Here is a 25,236-nt window from a genome sequence, read left to right on the forward strand (position 1 = left end):
GCCCACCTCTCCGAGGCACTTCCTAGAGCTTTGTCCTAACTACCGGTGGGGTCGAGCGGAGACGCAGGCTAGCCAGGCCTAAGAGGTCTCCTCCTAGATCTAAGGGGCCCCGAGTGGCTTCTCCAGCCGCAGAACTCCTTGCTGTGGAGTCGAGTGGTGGCGGTGGAGGGACAGTTTGTTTTGAGCACCGAGTGAGGCGCACCCGGAAGTGGCTCCGTACAGGAGCTGCGCCGCTGCTTGGGGCGGGGGCCAGGTACCCGGAGGTGGAGGGGACGCCACGGTACTCTTTGGCGTGAGTGTCAGTCGAAGATACAGTACGGCGGGAGGCGGGAGCCGGCCTGCTTCTGATTCTGGTTTTATGGTGGTAGATCCGGCTGGGTTCTGGGAGGCGAGGGCCTCGTGGGGCGGCTAGGCTGGTGAAGGGGTGCGGTGGCCAAAGGGGAGCCCGCTCGCTTCATTCTCCCACTCCAGGGGACCCGCTGTCTTCAGATCACCACCTCTTCCTCCCACTCGTAGCCAGACGAGTTGAGGGGAGTTGTACTAGGAGAAAGTCGTATCTGGAGCTGAGAATCCGCTTGAGTTTTCTCTGCTTCTGGGAGGAGGCGAGCGGCCACTTTGGTGGGGACTGTTGCTTTTCCGCCTCTTCAACCCCTCCTGAGAAATGTTTTTTCCTTCGCTGCACCACCGACTCAATTACTTCTAATATTTCTATCTTTACCCCCTTCAGCTTCTGACTTTGACTCCTCTGCGCCTTAAAAGATGCTGGAGTCATATGTTACTCCAATTTTAATGAGCTACGTGAATCGCTACATCAAGAACTTAAAGCCATCAGATCTACAGCTTTCACTATGGGGTGGAGACGTGGTTCTCAGCAAGCTCGAGTTAAAGTTGGATGTGCTGGAACAGGTAAGCTGCGTAGCTGTCACTGGAAACATTTTCAGCTTGTTTAGAAGTAATCTGTTGTTTCCTACACTTTGACTTTATGCTTTAAAAACCTAGTTTTTCTGCTAACGTATTTTGGGCTACCCTGAAACTAGAGACCTTTCTTCACAGAATTTTGTTATGGTTTGTTACTAGTTTGTTAGAATCGGCTTCCCAAAAGTTGTCTCAACAGATAGAAAAACAATTTCGTTGTTGTCAGAATTGTTCAGCCTATTTACTCAATTCTTAAGTATTACCGAATATGCTAATTTACGTTGCTAAGATTCTCTATTATGCTGGAAAATATTACATTGCCGTTCTCCTCTTTAGCGAATGGAGGAGTCCGAAAGAGAGCAAGGTCAGATCTTGAGGAAAGTTCTGACTCTTAGGAAAGATTGGCATTGCCCATGGCGTCCTGAGTGCTGAGTAGACACAGATTGGTGAATGCCAACAAGATTGAAAACTTTTCTTAATCACTTCTTTTTAGTTTCTTTTCTTTCTTTTAACATGAGAATGGTCTGATACAAATGAACTGTAACTTCAAAGTTCATATACTTGTTAATTCATTTAGTACATTTATTATTAACATATGCCAGGCAACTCTGTAAGGCTTGAGGATACAAAAATTATCTTTGGAAACTCAGAAGAGTCAGAGACCAAACTGCTTTTTAGGAGATAAGGTAAGACTTAATCTGATGGTGAGAGTTATCAATAATCTTTAGTTATATTCCACTGGTTCCTCTATTGAATAATAGTTAACACTTAGTTACTACTAAGAAATAATAACTCTTGGATCCTCCCCCTTCCTCTCTCCAAGGTTAATTATCTTAATATTTTCATTTTTTTAATGAGCACAAATCTTAAGTATACAGCTCAATTTTTATATATGTATACACCTGTGAAACCACTATCCAGATTAAGAAACAGAATATTTCCTGTACCCCAAATGGCTTCCCTGTGCCCCCTTTGTAACGGGTACCTCACCCCTAACACAAGTGACTGCTGTTCTGACTTATGTCAACATAGGTAAATTTTACCTGTTCTTTAACCTTAAATAAATTGGAATAAATTGTGTCTGGCTTCTTTCGTTCAACATTATGGCTGAGATTAACCCATGTTGTTGCATGAGGGGTGGTTTGTTCTTTGTATTGCCTTGTAGTATTCCATTGTATAAAGATTCACAATTTAGTTATTTATTTTCCTAAATATACATTTGATGTACATTTGGATTGTTTCTACTTTTGGCTATTACGAAGAAAGCTCTTATGAATATTCTTAAACATGTATTTTGGTGGACATAGGTATTAGGTTCCCTTAGGTGTATTCCTAGGAGGGAGGCATATGTTTACTTTAATGGATACTGCCAAATAATTTTCTGGAGTGGTTGTACCAGTTTACATTCTTACCAACTATATATGAGAGTTCTCCTGAAGTGGAGTGCACGAACTTAACTGCTATGCCAGTGGGCTGGCCCTAGAAGTTCATAATTTTATTGTGGTCCAGTTTATCAATCTTTTCCTTTATGGTTAGTACTTTTTGTATCTTGTTTAAGAAATCTTCGCTTACTCCAAGGACTTAAAGACATTCTCCTGTGTTTTCTTTGAGGTTTTATTCTGTGATTCATCTAAAGTTAATTTTTCTGCACATGTGAAGCAGAATCGAGATTCATTTTTTCCATTGATACTCAGTTGATCCACACCATTTGTTGAACTGCTCTTTGCCTACTGCATTGCAGCAAGTCTTTATTGTAAATCAGGTTGTCATATGCATGTGGTCTATCTGTCTAGTCTTGTGTCACTACTATATTGTCTTTTACGATGCCTCAATATCTCATAGTGTAATTTGTACAACTTTGATCTTTTTTCCTTCAACGTTGTCACAACTATTGTAGGTTCTTTGCACTTCTATGTACATTTTAATTACAGCTTATAAATTTTGGAATTAATTTCTCCAAAAAAGAGAAACCTATTTAATTTTTATTGAGGTTAGATTGAATCCATAGATTAATTTGGGACGAATTAACATATTAATGTATGTTGTGTTGACATAGTATTGAGTTTTTCAACCCATGTATAGGACGTTGCTTTCTGTATTTTTAGGTCTCTAATTTCTCTCATTAGTGATTTGAAGTTTTCAGAGAGGGTTTTTACATATTTATTCATTTTATATCTCTCTTTTTTTTATGTTATAAGCAGCATTATTTATTTTTTAAAAATTTTATTTTCTAATTGTTACCAGTACATAGTAATACAGTTGATTTTAGTATATTGACCTTCCACCCAGTGGTCTCTCTAACTTGTCTAATACTTTTTGGTGGATTCTTTTGGATTGTCTACATACACAATCATGTTATCTACAAATAATGACAATTTTTCATCTTTCTTTCTAGTTCTTGGACCTTTTATTTCTTTTTCTTTTGTTATTGCACCGTGGAGTAGAGATCTTGAGAATAGACATTATATTTTGTTCCCAACTTTCGTGGGAAAGCACTCAATATTTTATCATTAAGTATGTTGTTTGCTGTAAATATTCTTTATTGAGTTAAGGAAAGGTTCTTCAATTCGGGGTTTACCAAGAAGTTTGTAAAATCATGAATGGATGTTGAATTTTATCAAATATTACATTTAATGAGTTGATAGTGCATTTTGTTAATGTGGTGAATTATATTCAGTTTTCAGATGGAGTTTGCATTCCTGGAATAAACTCCTCTTATTATTATCCTTTTTATATATGGTTTAGTTTGATTTAAGTTTTTGTTTAGTTCTGTTACATCTATGTTTATAAGTGATACTTGCCTGTGATATTCTTTTCTTATAATGTCTTTATCAGGTTTTGGTTGTCATAGATAAGTTGGCCTCATTACCTTATTTGTGAAGTATATTGTCTTTTTATAATCCCTGGAAGAGTTTGTATAAGATTGGTATTATTAGTTTTCTTTCTTTTTTTTTATTGTGGTAAAATATACATAACATAAAATTTGCCATTTTAACCATTTTTTAAATTGATTTCACATTGGTTTATAACGCTATAAATTTCAAGTCTGCATCATATTTTGACTTCTGTATAGACTCGATGGTGTTCACCACCAAAAGTCCAATTTCCGTCTGTCACTGAACACATGTGCCCATTTACCCTTTTTGCCCTCCTCCCGCCCCCTTCCCCTCTGGTAACCACCAATCTGGTCTCCATATCTATGTGTTTATCTTGCATGTGGGAATGAAGTCATACAGTAATTGTCTTTCTCTGTCTGACTTATTTCGCTTAGCCTGATACCCTTAAGGTCTGTCCATGTTGTCACAAATGGCAAGATTTTGTCTTCTTTTTTTTTTTTTTTGGTCAGGAAGATTGGCTCTGAGCTAACAGCTGTTGCCAACCTTTCTCTTTTTGCTTGAGGAAGATTGTCCCTGAGCTAACATCTGTGCCAGTCCTCTTCTATTTTTTGTATATAGGACGCCACCACAGCATGACTTGATAAGTGGTATGTAGGTCCGCGCCTGGGATCCAAACCTGCAAATCCTGGGCCCCTGAAGCAGAGTGTGTGAATTTTACCACTACGCCACCAGGCTGGCCCAAGATTTTGTCTTTTTTTATGGCTGAGTAATACCATTGTGTATATATACTACGTCTTTATCCATTCATCTGTTGATGGGCACTTAGGTTGCTTCCAAGTCTTAGGTACTGTGAATAATGCTGCAGTGAACATAAAGGTGTGTATATATCTTTTTGTGTTAGTGTTTTCATGTTCTTTGGATAAATACCCAGAAGTGAAATACCTGGATCATATGCTATTTCTATTTTTAATTTTTTGAGGAATCTCCATACTGTTTTTCATAGTGTCTGTACCAATTTACACCCCCACCAGCAGTGTGAGGGTTCTTTTTTCTCCACATCCTCTCCAGCACTTGTTTTTTCTTATCTTTTTAGCAATAGCATTCTGAAGGGTGTGAAGTGACATCTCATTGTGGTATTGATTTGCGTTTCATTAATAATTAGCAATGTTGAACATCTTTTCATGTGCCTATTCACCATCTGTATATCTTCTTTGGAAAAATGTCTGTTCATATCCTCTGCCCATTATTTGATCCAGTTTTTTTTGTTGTTGAGTTGTATGAGTTCTTTATATCTTTTGAATATTAACTCCTTATTGGATATATGATTTCCAAATATTTTCTCCCAATTGCTACATTGTCTTTTCATTTTGTTGATGGTTTCCTTTGCCTTGCAGAAGCTTTTTAGTTTGATGTAGTCCCATTTCTTTGTTTTTTCTTTTGTTTCCCTTGCCGAGAGAGACCTGATATTCAAAAAGATACTGCTAAGACTGATGTCAGAGAGCTTACTGCCTGTGTTTTCTTCTAGGAGTTTTATGGTTTCAGGTCTTACATTCAAGTCTTTTTTCCATTTTGTGTTAATTTCTGTGTGTGGTTTAAGATAATGGTCTACTTTCATTCTTTTGCATGTGGCTGTCCAGATTTCCCAGCACCATTTATTGAAGAGACTTTCCTTTCTCTGTTGTATGTTGTATGTTCTTGGCTCCTTTGTCGAAAATTAGCTATGTACCATTTTAACCATTTTTTATTGTACAGATCTGTGTCATTGATTACATTTACATTGTTGTGCAGCCATCCCCACCATCCATCTCTGGAACTTTTTCAATTTCCTAAATTGAAACTCTGTATCCATTCAACACAAGCTCCTTATTCTTTCCCCCTCACCCCTGGCAGCCACCATTCTGGTTTATGTCTCTATGAATTTGACTATTTTAGTACCTTATATAAGTGGAAACATACGATATTTATTCTTTTGTGACTTTTGTGACTTATTTTACTTAGTACAATGTGTTCAGGGTTCAGTGGAAACATACGATATTTATTCTTTTGTGACTTATTTTACTTAGTACAATGTGTTCAGGGTTCATCCACGTTGTAGCGTGTGTCAGAATTTCCTTCCTTTTTAAGGCTGAATAATATTCCATTGTGTGTATATATCACATTTTGTTTATCCCTTCATCTGGCTATGCACGTTTGGGTTGCTTCCACCCTTTGACCATTGTGAATGATGTGCTATGTGCATGGGTGTACAAATATCTGTTTGAGTCCTTGCATTCGGTTCTTGGTTATACACCAAAAAGTGGAATTACTAGATTGTATGATACTTCTGTTTAATTTTTTGAGGATTTGCTATATTGTTTTCCACAGAGGCTGCACCGTTTTACATTCCTACCAGCAATGCACAAGAGTTTAATTGCTCTATGTCCTTACCAATACTTGTTATTTTTTGTTTTTTTGATTATTGCCATCCTAATGCATGTGAAATGCTATCTCATTGTGGTTTTAATTTGCTTTTCCCTGATGATTGGTGATGTTGAGCATCTTGTCGTGTGCTTATTGGCCATTTGTTTATTTTCTTTATCTTTGGAGAAATATCTGTTTAAAGTCCTTTGCGTTTTTTTTTTCCCTGAGGAAGATTGGCCCCGAGCAAACATCCGTTGCCAATCTTCCTCTTTTTGTATGTGAGCCACTGCCCCAGCATGGCCAATGACAGAGTGGTGTAGGTCTGTGCCCAGGAACTGAACCTGGGCCGCCGAAGTGGAGCGTGCCGAACTTAACCACTAGGCCACCGGGCCTGGTGCAGCTTTGCCCGTTTTTTTGATAGGGTTGTTGTTTTAATTATTGAGCCGTGGGAGTTATTTATATATTCTGGATATCAATCCCTTATCAGATATGATTTCTAAATACTTTCTCCCATCGTGGGTTGCCTTTCCACTCTGATGATGTCCTTTGATGAACAAAAGTCTTAAATTTTGGTGAAGTCCAGCCTACCAATTTTTTCTTTTGATACCTGGGCTTTTTGGTGTTAGCTCCAAGAAATCATTGCCAAATCCAATGTCATGAATCTTTTCCCCTATGTTTTCTTCTGGGAGTTTTGTAGTTTTAGCTCTTACATTTAGGTCTTTGATCCATTTTGAGTTAATTTTTGTATATGGCATAAGAATCCAGCTTCATTTGTTTTTGCATGTGGATATCCAGTTTTCCCAACACTGTTTGTTGAAGACTGTCCTTTCCCATTGAATGGTCTTGGCACCCTTCTCTAAAATCAATTCGCTTTAGAAGTGAGGGTTTGTTTTGGGCTCTCAGTACTATTCCATTGGTGTGTATGCCTCTCTTTATGTCAGTATCACATTGTTTTGATTACTGTAATTTTGTAATAAGTTTTGAAATCAGGAAGTGTGAAATTTCCAACTTTCTTTTTTTGTTAGTTTTTTAAATGTTAGGAAAAATTAATTGTGAATTCATGTGGATCAGGAGTTTTCTTAGTTGTAAAGTTTTTAATTCCTGATTTAATTTCTTTAACAGATATAGAACTATTTGGATTTTTCTTATTTTTTTAGTTTTGGTTAGTTATATTTTTCAAGGAGTTTCTCCATTTCCTCAAAATCAGGGACTAGCAAACAATGGCCTGGGCCTACTTTTATAAATAAAATTTTATTGGAGCACAGCTATCCTCATTTGTTTACATGTTGTCACTGGCTCCTCTTGCAAACTAAAACGGCAGAGTTGAGTAGCTGGCACAGAGGCTAGATGGTTTGCAAAAGCCTCAAATATTTACTGTCTGGCCCTTACTGAAAAAGTTTGCTTGTCCCTGCTCTCAATTGTCATATTGAAAGCCTAAAGTTGGATTTTTTTGTTCATTTTAAAGTTGACTTATTTTGCTGTGATATCCTCTTTTCATTGCTGATATTAATTTGTATTTTCTTCATCAATATTACTAGGGTTTTATTAATTTTATTAATATTTGCGAAGAACCGACTTTGTTGAGGTTTTTTTTTTCTGTTTTTGCTTTCTTTGTCATATGTTTTTGCTCTCATTTTTATCTTTTCTTTCCTTCTACTTTCTTTGAATTTGCTTTGCTGTTTTTTTCTCTAGCTTCCTGAGCTGGAAGCTTAGGTCATTGATTTTATTTTCAACCTTTTTCTGCTCAGATATATGCATTTAATGCTACATTTCTTTAACCACCTGTTTAGCTTTATCATACAGAATTTTATATGTTGTCTTTCCATTATTATTCAGTTTGAAAAATTTTTATTCCCATTTTTATTTCTTTTTTGATCCTTGGGTTATTTAGAAGTGTGTTGCTTAATTTGCAAACATTTGGGGAATTGCTAATTATCTTTGTTAGTGATTTCCAATTTAATTCCATTGTGGTCAGCACATTGTGTGATTTCGATCCATCATAATTTATGACTCAGTATATGGTCTATTTTTGTAATATTCCATGTGAAATTGATAAAAAATGTGTATTCTTCAGTTGTTGTATTCGTCCATAAATGTCAATTAATTCACATTCGTTAGGAGTCCTTCAAATCTTGTAAACCCAAAGGGATTTTCATTGTTTGTTCCATCAATTAATAAGGGAGGTGTGTTAATGTCTTCAACTATGATTGTGGATTTGTCTACTTTTTCAGTTTTATCAACTTTCGCTTTGTATATCTTGAAATTACTTTATTAAGTACATACAAATTTAATACTGTGATAACTTAATTGTTGAATATACTTAAAATTATTTTGAAATGTGGCCCTCTTTCACTCTAGTGGTTCTTACTGCCTTAAAGTTTTTTAAATTATACCCTTAAAAATTACTTCAGTTGCTCTCTAAAGATTACAAAATGCGTATTTGACTTATTAGAGTCTACCTTAAATTAGTCCTTTACTGTTTCCTGTACAATCTTACTACAGTTTGACCACAAGTGCCCTCCCCCTTCCCAACCTCTTTTTGGTATTGTGGTCCTTGTTTTTGCTTGTTTAGTTTGGGTTAGGCTTTTGTTTAGTTGGTTTTAGTTTGTTTTCTACTGTCTTCAGGTAGGAGCTTGTTTATTGATTTGAGGAATATTTCTTCTTTTCTATTGTAGGGATTTACACTTATAAATTTCTGTAGCTGCATCCCATGAATTTTTCTGTGTTGCATTTTCATTTGCATTGGGTTCAAGTGTTTTCTGGTTTTCCTTGTGATGACTGTGTATTTTTGCAGTTGTTGGATAGAGTGGTTTATTAGATGTCAGGTCTCATTGGTTGATAATATTGTTCAGTCTGTAACTTTGTTGGTTTTCTTTATATTGTTCTATTCATTATGATAAGGGAGGTATTAAAGTCTCCATGATTATTGTTGAATTGTCTATTTCTCTTTTCACTTTTATCAATTTTTGATTTATGTATTTTGGGGCTCCGTTGCTGTGCTCATATGTTTTATATTTTCTTCTTCAGTTGACCCTTTTATCATTATAAAGTGTCCTGTGTTATCTTAGTAACATTTTTTTCCTTAAAGTCTATTTTGTCTGATAATAATATAATTACTTCAGCTCTCCTAATGGTTACTGTTTGCACGATACTTTTTTTCCTCAGTACACTGTGTTTTTAACTATCTTACCACTTTTTTTTTTTTAAAGATTTTATTTTTTCCTTTTTCTCCCCAAAGCCCCCCGGTACATAGTTGTTTATTCTTCGTTGTGGGTTCTTCTAGTTGTGGCATGTGGGACGCTGCCTCAGCGTGGTCTGATGAGCAGTGCCATGTCCGCGCCCAGGATTCGAACTAACGAAACACTGGGCCGCCTGCAGCGGAGCGTGCGAACTTAACCACTCGGCCACGGGGCCAGCCCCTATCTTACCACTTTTGCCTTGTGTTTCTTCAAGCCTAGTACCATACTGTTTGAAAGTTTTACAGGCATGTTATATAGCTTCAACTACCTCTTTCAAATTTCATCTTGTTAATTGTAATTTCAACCTATGACTGGGATAAATTATTTTTAATTGCTGCTTATTTGCATTGGAGAACAATCATTTGAAAAGCATGTAGAGGAAAATACTCCTGGAAAGTAAGATCATAGAAATTAAAATTCCATCTATGCCTAAAATAGTATCCTATATCTTTTCTCTAAATAACAAGAAAATGTGGTGATTTAAAGTATTTAAGGCAAGAAACTGGATCACATGACTTGCTGCGATCTCATTTTTCTTTTGTTGCTGTAATTGACGTATAGCATTATATTAGTTTTAGGTATACAACATGATTTGATATTTGTATACAGTTATGTGCTACATAATGACATTTCAGTCAATGACAAACCACATGTACGAGGGTGGTCCCATAAGATTAGTACCGTATAGCCTAGATGTGTAGTAGGCTATACCATCTAGACTTATATAAGTATACTCTGTGTTGTTTGCACAACGATGAAATTGCCTAACAATGCATTTCTCCGAATGTATCCCTGTTAAGTGACACATGACTGTATATTGTAAAACGATCACCACAGTTAGACATCTGTAACCAAACATAGTTAAAAAAATTTGTTTTTGTCTTGTGACGAGAACTTTTAAGATTTACTCTTTTAGCAACTTTCAAATATGCAATACTGTATTATTAACTATAGTCACCATGCTGTACATTACATCCCCATGACTCATGTATTTTATAACTGGAAGTTTGTACCTTTTGACCCCCTTCACCCATTTTGCCCACCCCTCCACCTAATGCCTCTGGCAACTACCAGTCTGTTCTCTGTATCTATACAGAAAAAAGATACATCTTTAAAAATTAAAAAAAAATTTTTTTTTAACCTTTTTATTTTTAACTTATTTGTGTTTTTGAATCTAAAGTATGTCTGTTGTAGAGAGCATATAATTGGATCTTGTTAGTTTCTGAAATCTAGTTTGACAGTCTTTACCTTTTGATTGGAGTATTTAATCCATTCACATTTAATGTTTTTATTCTTATGGTTGGATTTCTATTTACCATTTTGGTATTTTCTATGTGTCTCATGTCTTTTTTGTTCCTCTCGTAAGCTTTTACTGCCTACTTTTATATTAGGTAGATATTTTCTGGTGTTTTATTTTAATTCCTTTGATTTTCAAATTATTTTTGAGTTATTTTCTTACTGTTTGCTCAAAAGATTACAATATGCATCTAAATTGATCAGTCTATTTGAAATTATTTCTAACTTTATTTCATTAAACTACAGAAATTTTCTCTACTATAGCTCCGTTTCTTCCCCCTGCTTTGTGCTGTTATTGTCACACATATTGAATGTTTATATTGTAAGCCCCACATTACAATTTTATAATTATGTTTTATGTAATTGCCTTTTAAGTCAGTTAGAAGGGAAAAGGCGAAGAAAATACATTTGTACTGTCCTTTAATAATTATCTACTTTCATTGGTACTTTTTGTATGGATTTCAGTTACCATCTGGTATTACTTCCTTTCAGCGTGAAGAACTTCTTTTAGTATTGTATTAGTAATGAATTATCTTAGTCTTTGATTATTTGAGTAGACCTTCATTTTTGAAGGATATTTTTGCTGGAGATAGAATTTTTGATTGACAGTTATTTTTTTTGTTATTTGAATATGCCATCTCACTACCTTCTTGCCTTTATTGTTTGTAATGAGAAGTTAGCTGTTAATCTCCTAAAGTTTCCTTGTACACGACAAGTTGATTTTCTGTTTCTGCTTTCAAGATTTTCTTTTCTTCCCTGGCTTTCAACATTTTTACTATGAGTCTGGGCATGGATTTGCTGATTGTTTCTTCTGCCTGCTCAAATCTGATGTTCATCTTTTAGTGAATTTTTCGTTTCATTTATTGTACTTTTCAATTCCAAAATTTCTATTTAGTTCTTTTTTGTAATTTCTATCTTATTATTGATATTTTCTCTTGGGTGAATCATTGTTGTTGACATATGGTAACATATGTTGTTATCATATGTTCTTTTATTTACATATGATTTCCTTTATTTCTTTAAAAATATTTATGAGGGCTGGCCTTGTGGCTTAGTGGTTAAGTTCAGTGCGCTCTACTTTGGTGGCCTGGGTTCGTGGCTTTGGATTCCTGGCATGAATCTGTGCCACTCGTCAGCCATGTTGTGGCGGCGACCCACATACAAAATAGAAGAGGATTGGCACAGATGTTAGCTCAGGGCTAATCTTCCTAAAAAAAAATTAATCATAGATATTTTGAAGTCTGTGTACTAAGTCCTGCATTTGTGCACCCTCAGAGGTCGTTTCTATTGATTACTTTGTACGCTTTCCATGTTTCATAATTTTTGGTTGAAAACTTGACATTTTGGGTAATATATTGTAGCAACTCTGAATTCTGATTTCCTCCTTCCAGGGGATGGTTGTTGTTGTTGCTGATTTATTTGTTTAGTAACTTGCCTAGATTAAATTTGTGGTGTCTATTTCCCTTGTAGTGTGTGGCCTCTGATGTCTGTGCTCTTTTGTTTTTCCCCCCAAATTCTTTCTGTTTTTAGGCCTAGCATTCCAGAGATTACCCCTGGGTCACTATAACTTAGCCATCAGTCAGTGATTGATTAGAGGTTGTTTACACCTTTGAACAAGTAAGGCTTCTACTGCTTGGCATGGGATATATACATGTACTAGATGATGCTTTCAAAGTTCAGGGTGTTTACAAGTGTGATCCATTGTTTTGCTTACTGTGTTTACAAAGCCTCTTGGTCAACCACGAATGAGTAGCTTGTTAGGGCCCTCTCCAGTGTCTTCTAAGCAAGCACAACCTGGGACATGTATATAGTTTTCCACGCTACCAGGGATGTGTGAGGTTATAACAAATCTGTCTTTGGCTGTCTTGTTCTCTGGATCTCTCTGTTAACTTTCTGGCTGGTCTGATGTTTTGCTGCTTGCACCAACCAATATTGTGACCTCAGGCTAGCCTTCCCTTATTGCCCATGAGATTTCTTTTGTTTTTGAAAACTTTGTCTAGTTTTGTCATTGCTTTTTGGGGAGAGGATTTGCCAACCTCCTAACTCAGAATTCTTGAGGTCCTGTCCTGTATTCATTTTTATTTTGTGGTCAAAAGCACATAACATAAAATTTACCATCTTAGCCAATTTTTTTTTTTTAAAGATTTTATTTTTTCTTTTTCTCCCCAAAGCCCCCAGATACATAGTCATGTATTTTTAGTTGTGGGTCCTTCTAGTTGTGGCATATGGGATGGCGCCTCAGCATGGCTTGATGAGTGGTGCCATGTCCATGCCCAGGATTTGAACTGGCGAAACCCTGGGCCACCACAGCGGAGCATGCGAACTTAACCACTTGGCCACGGGGCCAGCTCCTTAACCATTTTTAAGTGTACAGTAAGTGTTAACTCTGTGCACATTATTGGTCAGTATATCTCTAGAACTTTTTCATCTTCCAAAACTTAAACTCTATACCCATGAACAACTACTCCCTTTTACCCTCTTTCCCTAGCCCCTGACAACCACCGTTCTACTTACTGTTTCTAAGAATTTGACTGCTTTAGATACCTTACATAAGTGGAATCATGCAATATTTGTCTTTTTGTGACTAGTTTATTTCACGTAGCGTAATGGCCTCAAGGTTCATCCATGTTGTAGCATATCACAGAATTTCCTTCTTTTAAAAGACTGAATAATATTTGATTGTGTTTATATACCGCATTTTCTTTATCCATTTATCTTTCAGTGAACATTTAGGCTGCTTCCACCTCTTTTTTTTTTAAAATATTTTATTTTTTCTTTTTCTCCCCAAAGCCCCCCAATACATAGTCATGTATTTTTAGTTCTAGTCCTTCTAGTTGTGGCATGTGGGATGCTGCCTCAGCATGGCTTAATGAGCGGTGCTATGTCCGTGCCCATGATCCAAACTGGCAAAACCCTGGGCCGCTGCAATGGAGTGCACGAACTTAACCACTTGGCCACGGGGCCGGCCCCTTCTTCCACCTCTTGACTATTGTGAATAATGCTGCAATGAACATGGTTGTGCAATAATCTTTTCAAAATCCTGCTTTCAATTCCTTTTAGTACATATCCTGAACTGAGATTGCTAGATCGTATGCTAATTCTGTTTTTAATTGTTTGAGGAACCTCCATACTGTTTTCTCTAGCTACTGCACCAGTTTACATTTTCACCAACAGTGCACAAGCGTTCCAGTTTTTCCATAAAGTTGCCAACACCTGTTACTTTCTATTTTGTTTTTTTGATAGTAGCCATTCTGACAGGTGTAAGATGAGATGTCATTGTGTTTTGATTTGCGTTTCTCTGTTGATTAGTGATGTTGAGAATCTTTTCATATGCTTGTTGGTCATTTGTACATGTCTATTCAAGTCATTTACCCATTTTTAAATTGGATGTTTTTGTTGTTGTTGAGTTGTAGTAGTTCTTTATATATTCTAGATTTTAACCCCTTATCGGATATATGGTTTGCAAATATTTTCTTCCATTGTAGGTTGCCTTTTCACTCTGTTGAATGTATTCTTTGCTGTGCGGAAGTTTTTAGGTTGATGTAGTCCTGTTTGTTTATTTTTGCTTTTGTTGCCTGTTATATTCATTTTTAAAGTATCCCTTTTTTCCATGTTAGAATATTTTGTAATAGCTTGCTTAGAGTTAGATTTTTGAGAGCAATTCAACCTTCCTAAATTCTTTTCAACTAATATCCTTTGTGGAGCCATAGATATTCTGGTTTTAGGGATACATTTTTCACAATGTACTTCTGAATAATTTCAGGTGAATAAAATATTTTTAAGTTGTACAACATATTCTGAGAAGGAAAAGGAATGAAAAATCATTTGTGGTTACTTAAAGAATGATCCGTTTATTTTAACAGTCAACATTTGTGTTTTGCCTTTTACAAGGTGTAAATTTGCTCTCATTTGTTTGTCACAACAACTCTGTGATGAGAAAATAGAAATGATGTTGCTTATACTCAGGTGATTAATAAGTGTTGAACTTTAACTGGATCTCCAACATGAGCTGTGTGCTTCAAAATTCCGTCTTCTACTATAGAATGATACCTCTTGTGTTAGTGTTTAGTTAGTAGTTCAGATGATTAGTAGCATTCTGCTGATACGAAGTTCTTGAGTTTGATTCAGATGTCTTTTAACTTCTTGAGAAAATCCAGTTTGTGCCCATAGACTAGAAATTTGGTAGACATTTCACAAAGGTATCATTGTTACACAAGTCAGAGGGTGGTAGAGGTGGAATGTCATTGGCTAATTGTCCAAATAGATGCATAACCAATGGAAACATATTCAATACCTGTAACGAAAGTGTAGATGTAGTGTAATTGTGGTTAAGAGCAAGGACTTGGGCATTATACTTTCCAGTTTGGGGTTCTGGCTTTCCTAGATGATTCACTTGGCAAAGTTACTTGACCTTTCTATGTCTCAGGTTCTTCGTCTGTAAAATGGGTATAATAATAATATTTACCTTTTGGGATTCTTACAAGGATTAAATAATTGCATGAAGATGAAGTGCTTAGAATAGTGGCTAGTACATAGTAAGTGCCCGGTAAATGTTGTCTTTGTTATAGACACTGATCAAAATATAATCTGTCTCAGTTGATTAATGCCTGAAGAAATTACTGCATCTTTAAAATTGATGTAATAATAATGTATGTAATAATGTAATAATGTAATATTAAATAAAATTTAAGAATTGTGACATTCCATTAGAATAGAATAGTAGAAATAGATTTGTAGTATTCTGCCCTTTTTTAAAAAAACTTGTGAAGGGGCCAGCCCAGTAGTGCAGCAGTTAATTTTGCACGTTGCGCTTTGGCGGCCTGGGGTTCACTGATTTGGATCCAGGGTGTGGACATGGCATCGCTTGGCAAGTGGTAGGTATCCCATGTATAAAGTAGAGGAAGATGGGCACGGATGTGAGCTCAGGGCCAGTCTTCCTCGGCAAGAGGAGGAGGATTGGTGGTGGATATTAGCTCAGGGCTAATCTTCCTCAAAAACGAACAAAAACTTGTGAAGACATATATGATACATGTTTTTAATAATAATAATAATAGCATCTTTATATTGATTGCTCTTTAAGGAAGACACTATTCTAAGCACTTTATATAAATTAATTCAATTCTCAAAGATACTATTATTATCCAGATTTTACAGATAAAGAAACTGAGGCACAGATAGGTTAAACAACTTACCCAGTGTCATTATGGTAGTAAGTAGCAGAGGTCGGATTTAAATCCGTGTCTGCTGGGATTCCAGAGTTATTGATGTTTTTGTTGTTGTTGAGGAAGATTCGCCCTGAGCCTACATCTGTGCCAGTCTTCCTCTGTTTTTTAATATGTAGGCTGCCAGTACAGCATGGCTGATAACAGAGCGGTGTAGGTCCATGCTGGGGAATCAAACCCAGGCCGCTGAAGCAGAACACGCTGAACTTAACCACTAGGCCACCAGGGCTGGCTCAGAGAGTTATTGATCTTAACCACTTTGTCATACTACCATGTATGTTTAGCTATCTTGCTACTATGTTGCTAAACCAAGTAGGTGGGTGATTGTTGAATGAATGAATAAGCTTACTATTTGTCTTAACTTTCACTGAGTTATAACAACTGTAAGAATGTTATTGAAATGTAATCTAAATACATTTTATTTTTTTCTTCCTTTGTTGATTTGTAACAAAAATTTTTATCTGAAAGTGAAACAAATTAGAATAAGGTGATTGTGGTGACGTTTATGTTTTCATTTCTAACCTCCTAATAATAATGGAAACCAGTCAGAAAACATTTAAAATTTATGACCAAATAGATCCAGGTACAATCTTTAATTAGGTAAAGCTCAATAAGTTTTTTTTCAAGGTTGGGCAATTTTTGTTTTGTCAGGTCATTCTTCTATCTCCAATTCAGCCCTCCTTTCAATTTGCCTTAACTATCCTGTTAGTTTAAAACACATTTTAAATACATATTTTTAGGTGGAGATTTTGAACAATATACCATTTAGTTATCTCAAGTACTGCTGCTGCCTACTGTGACTACTACTACCAGTACCATATCTGAGCCTTTATTATGTACCAGGCATCATATATTATTTCCATTCAGCAAAGTAAGAAACTAAGGCTTATTAAATGTAACTTGCACAATAAGTTTTTGTAGTTTAACAAATTATTTGATGCTACTTTTTGATGAACAATAATTCCCCAAATATTTTTGTATTAAGAATTTCATTTTTCTTTTAAGGAAGTAATTTGGATATTATGATGAAAAAATATTAAATACTAACTTTTATTTTAATATTTTGTGTTTTAAGGAATTGAAATTACCATTCACCTTTTTAAGTGGACATATTCATGAGTTGAGGATCCATGTACCTTGGACAAAACTGGGTTCGGAAGCAGTGGTAATTACCATCAATACAATGGAATGTATTTTGAAACTTAAAGATGGAATACAGGTAGGAAATTATTGAGCTTAGTTGTTTATGTTAACCAATTTTAATCGTTTTTAGTATTTGATATTTCTTTAACTTCTGGGGTATGTCAACTTTTACGTAAGTAAATCTTAGCTTGTATACTTGCTATTTTTACATGCCTATTAAAGTAGCATAATTAATTACAAAAGGGAGTTCTTAAATTTGGATAAAACATCCTAAAGAATATTTTGATACTAATTTTACTTAATCTGATCGTAGCCCTATAATAGTGATCATGTAGAGTGGTTATTACCTATATCCACTAGAAGTGGGGCCTGACTGTCCAATTTTCAGGTGAAGATTTTTAAATTTTTGCAAAGGACCTGCATGATTTTTTATTTACATGACGTTTCTAAATGAAGTGAACATTTCTCGAGTTATTTTTTGGGAGATTAAAATATGTTGAATTTACCTTTATACCAAATTTCATTGTTGCCTTTGAAGTTTTGGCATCAGAAAGTGATTTTTTCCTAACTTATTTATTTCTTCTCTGCCTCGTCGTACATTTCTTGTTAGTGTTTTTTGTAAAAGCGTAATATTGATTTTAAGGAGTTTCTACAAAAAATTTTCTAATCTAGGAAGCAAATAGTTCTGGACGGCTGCATATTGTGATGAATTTTTCCACTTTCGTCTTGCAGAAAAGAAGTATCTCTTTCATTTTTATTACTTTTTCCTTAGCCCACATTTAACTTTCAGTTTAAGGAAGTCTTTCTAGAACCAGTTGAATTGATGAGTATTAGTAAATTGATTATTTTTATAAGAACCTTAAGGCAGTTTTAGTGTATCCTAAATGTAACTTCAATCTCTGTGAAATTAAAGTTATTAGTGAATTGTTAAAATCATTTCCTGTTTTAAGTCAATACTTTTGAGTGTCACATCATCCCACTGGGATCAAATCTGTTTTTTCCTTTTATGAAATCTTTGATTCTAAACATGTATTGTCTAATTTGTCTTAACTAATGGAGTTCCTGTAAGTCAGTAGACTAGTGCTACATTCTCATGAAAATTTATTTTGTGAACTTTAAATATTTGGGAGATTGATTTAAAAATCTTTAGATAGTTATATTGTGACTAAGTTTTATTTTACACTTATCTTTGATAATACTTAAATGGTTCTTAATCATCATGTGTTCTTGGAAATTATTTTTTTAAAAGTCTGGACTTGGTTATACCCCCCATGCAGTGCTCTATATTAGGAGAAAAAAATCCAGACATTAAGTATTTTTTCAATGGGAAGGTGAAGTTTCAAGGCCAGATGTCCCATAAGAAACACATTTTAAAAGAGGCAAATTACAACTAATTATAGAGGCTGCAGAAAAAGATTTGTAACACATGACTTAGTGCAACCGAGAACTAATACTTAATATTGGACCATGCAGATGGCTACTGCAGGAATGATCAGATTTCCTGCTTGCATGGTATTTGAGACTTGAATTTTGTGGTGTGTACAGCAAAAGGTCAAGTGTCATGAATGTAAACCACTCTCAAAACAAGTATTTTTTACAGATGTTTAAAATTTTGAGGTAGAAGGGATTTTCGAAAATTGCAGTTGACATTTGGACAAATTATTCAGCAGTATACAGCCCTGGAGAGTAATACTTAGGTTTATGTTAGTGATTGGAATTAATTTTTCAATAAGAACATTATAGATGAAACACATTTTTAAACAGTTTATTTTCCTATTTTAAGCTTTGATTTGTTAAGTAGGAAATTAAGTTAAAAAATTGTATGTTAAAAAATTATATGTGTACTAGTAAAACTGAATAAACTCATATTTGAATTAAATTGTTTCAAGTTACTACATTATAGAATCACAATGAAGAAAAGACTTATTTTCTCAAAACTAGTGTGGGATGGTAGGTTAAATAAAGCCTTTTAGAGTTATAAATATGAATCTGTTAAAAATAATACTGTTAATATATGAGAATGTAATAAAGTACAGTTTAAAAGTTAGAAATCTGAGGTTTAATTCAGAAAAGATCATTACAAAAACACAGTATTGCTAAATGCCTTGTTAAGAAGACATGCCTAATTTGCAAAGTTCAATTTAATTATACCAATGTTGTTGATTTCCTACTCTTTAAAGCACTGAAAAGCATTGCTAAGATATTTGTATAATCTTTGCTGTGAAAGATACTTAGATTTATAAGGATTTGAGTGTGACTCTAGTGATAATAGTTAGAATATGCAGCCTTAACATGTCTTTATAATCAGTTTTAATTATTGAGATTTTTTTCAATGAGAAGCTGACCAAGTTGTGTTGGGTTATTAACGGCTACCTTGATGTTCACTCTAAATTTTTGGTTTTTGTTTTTTGTTTTTTTGGTGAGGAAGATTGGCCCCAAGCTAACATCTTTTGCCAGTCTTCCTCTTTTTTGCTTGAGGAAGATTATCCCCAAGCTAACATCTGTGCCAGTCTTCTTCTATTGTATATGTGGTACACCGCCACAGCATGGCTTGATGAGTGGTGTGTAGGTCCATGCCTGGCCTACAAACCCATGAACCTCAGGCCGCTGTAGCAGGGTGTGCGAACTTAACTGCTGTGCCACTGAACCGGCCCCTGAATTATTTTTACTACGTTGATATTTCACTCAGAAAATATGTATTAACTGTTTGGGATTTACGCTGAGAGGCATATCTATGTCAGTCATAATACCTACCTTCAGATCCTACAGATTAGTTACTGGTGAACTGTGTTTTCTCTTTTGGACTTCAGATACAGTATTTAATTAATGACACACCATCACCAGTTGTCCAGGTCTGACTTATTTATTTAGCTAGTTAAGTCTGCTCTAGTCTATTCTAATAAATACTTGTGGACCCAGCACACAGCTCAAGAACAAAAACATTACCAGTAACTTGCATTTAACTGTGTGTGCCTCTCTTTGGGCAGTTTTGCTTGTTCAGCCTCTGTGGGCCTCATTTGTAAAATACAGCAAAATTTGCTACGTAGTTCTTTTATTCTCTGATTGTATATGCTTTCTCTGCTCCTTGTGTTAATAAGTCTTGGAAAAAGCTTCTTCAACCTAAAGAGAGTAGTAAATTTGTTTTTAAAGTACGTATTTACTCTGGTCTTTGTACTATGAAAAACTAAACTTTTAAAATCTTTTGACTTAATAGATGTAACCACTTGCAAGGCTGTTTGTAGAAGTAATATTTATTATTCATAAAAAATTAAAAAAATCTTTTGAACCTAAACCAAAATTTAAACTACCATTACAACTTGAGATAAAGAACTAAGCTTTTTGTTACTGTATGTACTTTTAAATGTATGTACTTTTTATGTGCTATGGAAATCCATTATTGGCTTCGGTAGCCTCAGAGATAATAGAGAAGTATCATATCCTCTCACTGAAGCTTGAGCACCGCTATGCTCAAGGAGGTGTTGGTAGGACTGTTAACAATATTTATGCGGCTTTTTTTTTAAACTCTCTCATTCTCTTAAATGAGGGTGGATTAATCTGATTGACTGCTGCTATGGTTTGAGTGTGTCCTTCTGAGATTCATGTGTTGAAATCCTAATCCCCAAAGATGATGGTATTAGAAGGTGGGGTCTTTGGGAGATACTTAAGTCCTGAGAGTGGAGCCTTCATGAATGGAATTACTGCCCTATAAAGGAGTCTCCAGAGAGATCCCTAGCCCTGTCTGACGTGTGAGGACATGGTGTAAGGGCACCAGCTATGAACCAGGAAAAGGCCCTCATCAGACCATGCTGGCACCTTGATCTTGGACTTCTCAGCCTCCAGAACTGGGAGAAATAAATTTCTGTTGTCTATAAGCTACCTAATCTGTGGTATTTTGTTACAGCAGCCCAAACAGACTGAGACAGCTACCTTTTCAGAAATTCAGGTGGGGCTCAGAAAAGCTGACTTAGTCTGTGGAATTTATTGTGCTGTTATTGATTCCCTCACTTCCACGGGTACAGGTTACTGATGCTGGTGATCCTGGTAGCAGATAACATAGTTTAGATTCTGTCTGTAGCCTCTTCATATAAATAGTGAGAAATAGAATTCCCTATAAATTGTGGGTATTGTCTTTACTCCTACTAGGGAAACACTTTATGTTGTGAAGAGCATGAATACCCTGGGTCTTTTTCCTTTGTAGCAGTCAGAAAAGCTACCTAATTGTTAATAAAATTAGTTATAATAATTTCATATCATTTTGATGTAGTGGAAGAATGTCTTAGATGGAGTGTGTGGTTAAATAATTTCCAGCCATTGGCTATATCTTCTGCCTATAAATTTCAGGCCTTAAGTTTGAGTTCTTGTTTTTAGTATTGTAACTGGAATGATGAAATAGGGTTGGCAAGTGGGCCATCTGACCTTTTGTGTAGAGAAGGTGAATGAAGCATTCTGCAGAAAGGGAGCCAGAAGTCCCTGACAGTGTTTAGTAAGTAATCTGCCCTGGTAGTGGGCCAGATAGAGGCGTGGAAAGAGAAGTTGTACGGTATCAAAACCAAGTAACATACAGTACTAGAGAAGGGATAGTAGTGGTTGTAAATGTCCCTTTACATCCTCAGCTGAGAAAAGAATAAACCAAATCACCGTTTCTGTATGATATAATATTATGCATTTTGGTGAAGAAGTTTTAAATATGTGAATCTGATCTTGAATTTACTTGCACTTAATGGATTTGTACCAAACTCTTCTAATAAGTGAAGTATTCAGTTTAGTCAGGTGCAGCAAGCATTAAGGTGGTTCAGAGCCCTAGTCTATTTTTATTGTGTATCTTGAATCTTCCAAAGTATGTTTAATTTTAAAAATACCTGAGATTACCTTCTAAGTCTGTTTTCAGATGTTGTAGTAGAGAAATAGATACTTTTGAGTTTCACTCTGGGGTGAAACATTTTATTTACTTATATATGTATATATATGTGTATATATATTTGTTATTGGTTGTGTTTCTTTTTTAACTTATTTTTATTTTTTCCATGTTTATTGAGGTGTAATTGACAAATTGTATATATTTAAAGTATAGAACATGGTGATTTGATATAAGTATACCTTGTGAAAGGATTCACACCATCAAGTTGATTAATACATCTATCACCTCAGTTACTTTTTTTGTGTGTGAGAATGCTTAAGATCTACTATCTTAGCAAATTTCAAGTGTCAACACAGCATTATTAACTATAGTCACCTTGCTGTACATTAGATCCTGTTTATTAATTTTATAACTGACAGTTTGTACCCTTTGACCTATATTGTGTATTTCCTTCAGGCTCTGGCAGCCACCATTCATTCTGCTCTGTTTCTATGAGTTTGACTTTTTTTTCAGATTCCACATGTAAGTGATACCATAAGAATTTGTCTTTGTGTGGCTTATTTCACTCAGCATATTGTTCTCCAGTTTCATCTACATTGTTGAAAATGGCAGGATTTCTTTCTTTTTCATAGCTGAAGAATATTCCTTTGTATATGTATATACCACATTTTCTTTATCCATTCATCCATCAGTGGACATTTAGATTGTGTCCATATCTAGGCTATTGTGAATGATGCTGCAATGGATATGGAAGTGCACATACCTCTTTGTGATAGTGATATTGTTTCCTTTGGATATATATCCAAGGATTGCTAGATAATATGGTAGTTTCCTTTTTCCAGCATTTGTTAACTCTTGTCTATTTGATAATAGCCATCTTAACAAGTGTGGGGTGATAGCTCATTGTGGTTTTGATTTGCATTCCTTCATAATTAGGGATGTTCAGCATTTTTTCAGGTAATTGTTGGCCATTTGTATATCTTCTTTAGAAAAAAGTTTATTCCTTCCCTTTGTGCATTTTTAAATTGGATTGCTTTTTGCTGTTGAGTTTATGAGTTTATGTTTTAGATATTAAGCTCCTATCAGATACATGGTTTGCAAATATATTCTCCCATTCCATAGGTAAATTTTTCATTTTGTTGATAGTTTCCTTTGCTATGTGGAAGCTTTTTAATATGATGGAGTCCCACTTGTTTTTTCTTTTGGTTTTGTTGCTTATGCTTTTGGTGTCATATCCAAAATATCATTGCAAGACCGATGTCAAGGAGCTTTTTCCCTGTGTTTTATTCTAGTAGTTTTGGGTCTTACATTTAAGTCTTTAATCCATTTTAGGTTAATTTTTGTGAGTAGTGAAGATAAGAGTCCAGTTTCGTTTTTTTGCATGTGGATATCCAGTTTTGTCAGCACCATTTATTGAAGAGGCTATCCTTTCTTGAAACATTGTGTGTTCTTGGTGCCCTTGTCAAAGATTAGTTGACCATGTATGTGTAAGTTTATTTCTGGGTTCTCAATTCTGTTCCATTGATCCATGTTCCGGTACCATACTGTTTTGATTACTGTGGCTTTGTAATACAGTTTGAAATCAGGAAGTGTGATGCCTCCAGCCTTGTTCCTCTTTCTTAAGATTGCTTTGGCTATTTGAATTGTATTGTATTATATGGTTTCATATAAATTTTAGAGGTGTTTTTCCTATTTAGTGAAAAGGGTCGTTGGAATTTTGATAGGAATTGCATTGACTCTGTAGATCACTTTGGGTAGTATTGTACATTTTAACACATTAATTCTTTCAATCCAAGAAAATGAGATGTCTTTCCATTTATTTGTGTCTTCATCTATTTCTTTCATCAATGTCGTAGTTTTCAGTCTACAGATCTTTTACTTCCTTGGTTCAATTTATTACTATAAAATTAAACAATATTTTATTGTTTGATGCTATTGTAAATGTAAATTCCGATAGTTATTGGTGCATAGAAATGCAATCGATTTTTGTATATTGATTTTGTATTCTATAATTTTACTGAATTTATTAGTTTTAACAGTTTTTTTGTCAGAGTCTTTAGGGTTTTCTATATCTAAGATAATGTCATCTGCAAACAGGTAATTTTGCTTATTCCTTTCCAATTTTATTCCTTTTCTTTTCCTTGCCTGTTGCTCTGGGTACGACTTAGAATACTATGTTGAATAAAAGTTGTAAGAGTTGGCATCCTTGTCTTGTTCTAATCTTAGAGGAAAAGCTTTCAGCTTTTCACCATTGTATATGCCGTTAGCTGTGGGCTTGTCATATGTGGTCTTTATTATGTTGAGGTACATTCCCTCTCTACCCACTTTGTTGGAGTTTTTATCATAAATGGATGTTGAGTTTGTCAAATGCTTTTTCTGCATCTATTGAGATGATCAATGACTTTTATCCTTCATTTTGTGAATATGGTGTATCACATTGATTTACTCATGTTGAACCATCCTTGTATCCCTGGAGTAGATTCCACTTGGTCATGCTGTATAATCCTTTTAATGTATTGTTGAATTCAGTTTGCTTATATTTTGTTGAGGATTTTCACATCTATGTTCATCAAGGATATTGATGAACATGTTGGCTTATAATTTGTTTTCTTGTGTCATCCTTGTCTGGTTTTGGTATCAGGGTAATGCTGACCTCATAAAATGAGTTTGGAAGTGTTCCCTTCTCTTCTCTCTTTTTGGAAGAGTTTGAGAAGGATTGGTATTCTTCTTTGAATGTTTGTTAGAATTCACCAGTGAAGCCATCTGATCCTGGATGTATGTTTGTTGGGAGGTTTTTGATTACTGATTCAATCCTCTTACTAGTAATTGGTACATTAAGTTTTGATTTGTCTAAAACATCTTTATTTCTCTCTCAGTCTTTGAATGATAGTTAATTTGGTTACATCAGGTTGGCGGTTATTTTCTCTTAGTACTTTGGAATTATTATTCCGCTATTGAATTGGTTCTGTTTTTGCTCTTGAGGTTTTTGTCTGTTAGTGATGTTGTCTTTTTATTGTAAAATGTAGGTATATTTTTTCTATTTGTATTTAAGATATTTTGTTTTTAGTCCTTGGTGTTCTTGAGTTTCACAGTAGTGCCTCTAGGAGTGAATTTCTTTTTTGTTATCCTTCTTGGGATTTATTCTGTTTCCTGTATCTATGGATTCATGTTTTTGATTACTTCTGAGAAATCCCCACTTTATCTTTGAATGTTAATTTAGTCTTATTCTGCCTCTTCTTGCCTTCTAAAACTCCATTTGCACGTATGTTGGACCTCAGTCTATCCTTCACATCCCTAACCTTTTATATTCTATATCTCTGTCTCTT

The 25,236-nt window shown here is 35.0% G+C and overlaps 1 protein-coding gene across 22 annotated transcripts in view; it reads left to right on the forward strand.

Moving 5' to 3' along the window:
- Positions 1 to 25,236, forward strand: part of VPS13B (vacuolar protein sorting 13 homolog B) — a 777,317-nt gene continuing 752,081 nt past the window's right edge. For 14 of the 22 annotated variants that reach the window (XR_011543460.1, XR_011543461.1, XM_070631834.1 and 11 more), the window contains exons 1-3: positions 1 to 292; positions 728 to 906; positions 16,985 to 17,128. Coding sequence is in view for 18 of the 22 variants with exons in the window: in XM_070631834.1 (XP_070487935.1) it covers positions 760 to 906; positions 16,985 to 17,128 (291 nt within the window). In the remaining 4 variants the exon portion in view is untranslated. Of the gene's footprint in view, positions 293 to 727; positions 907 to 16,984; positions 17,129 to 25,236 lie in introns of those variants that run through there. The other 8 variants (XR_011543462.1, XM_070631836.1, XM_070631833.1 and 5 more) reach the window with 3 other exon arrangements.

Source organism: Equus przewalskii, chromosome 8 (genome assembly GCF_037783145.1).
Source record: "Equus przewalskii isolate Varuska chromosome 8, EquPr2, whole genome shotgun sequence".
NCBI lineage: Eukaryota > Metazoa > Chordata > Mammalia > Perissodactyla > Equidae > Equus > Equus przewalskii.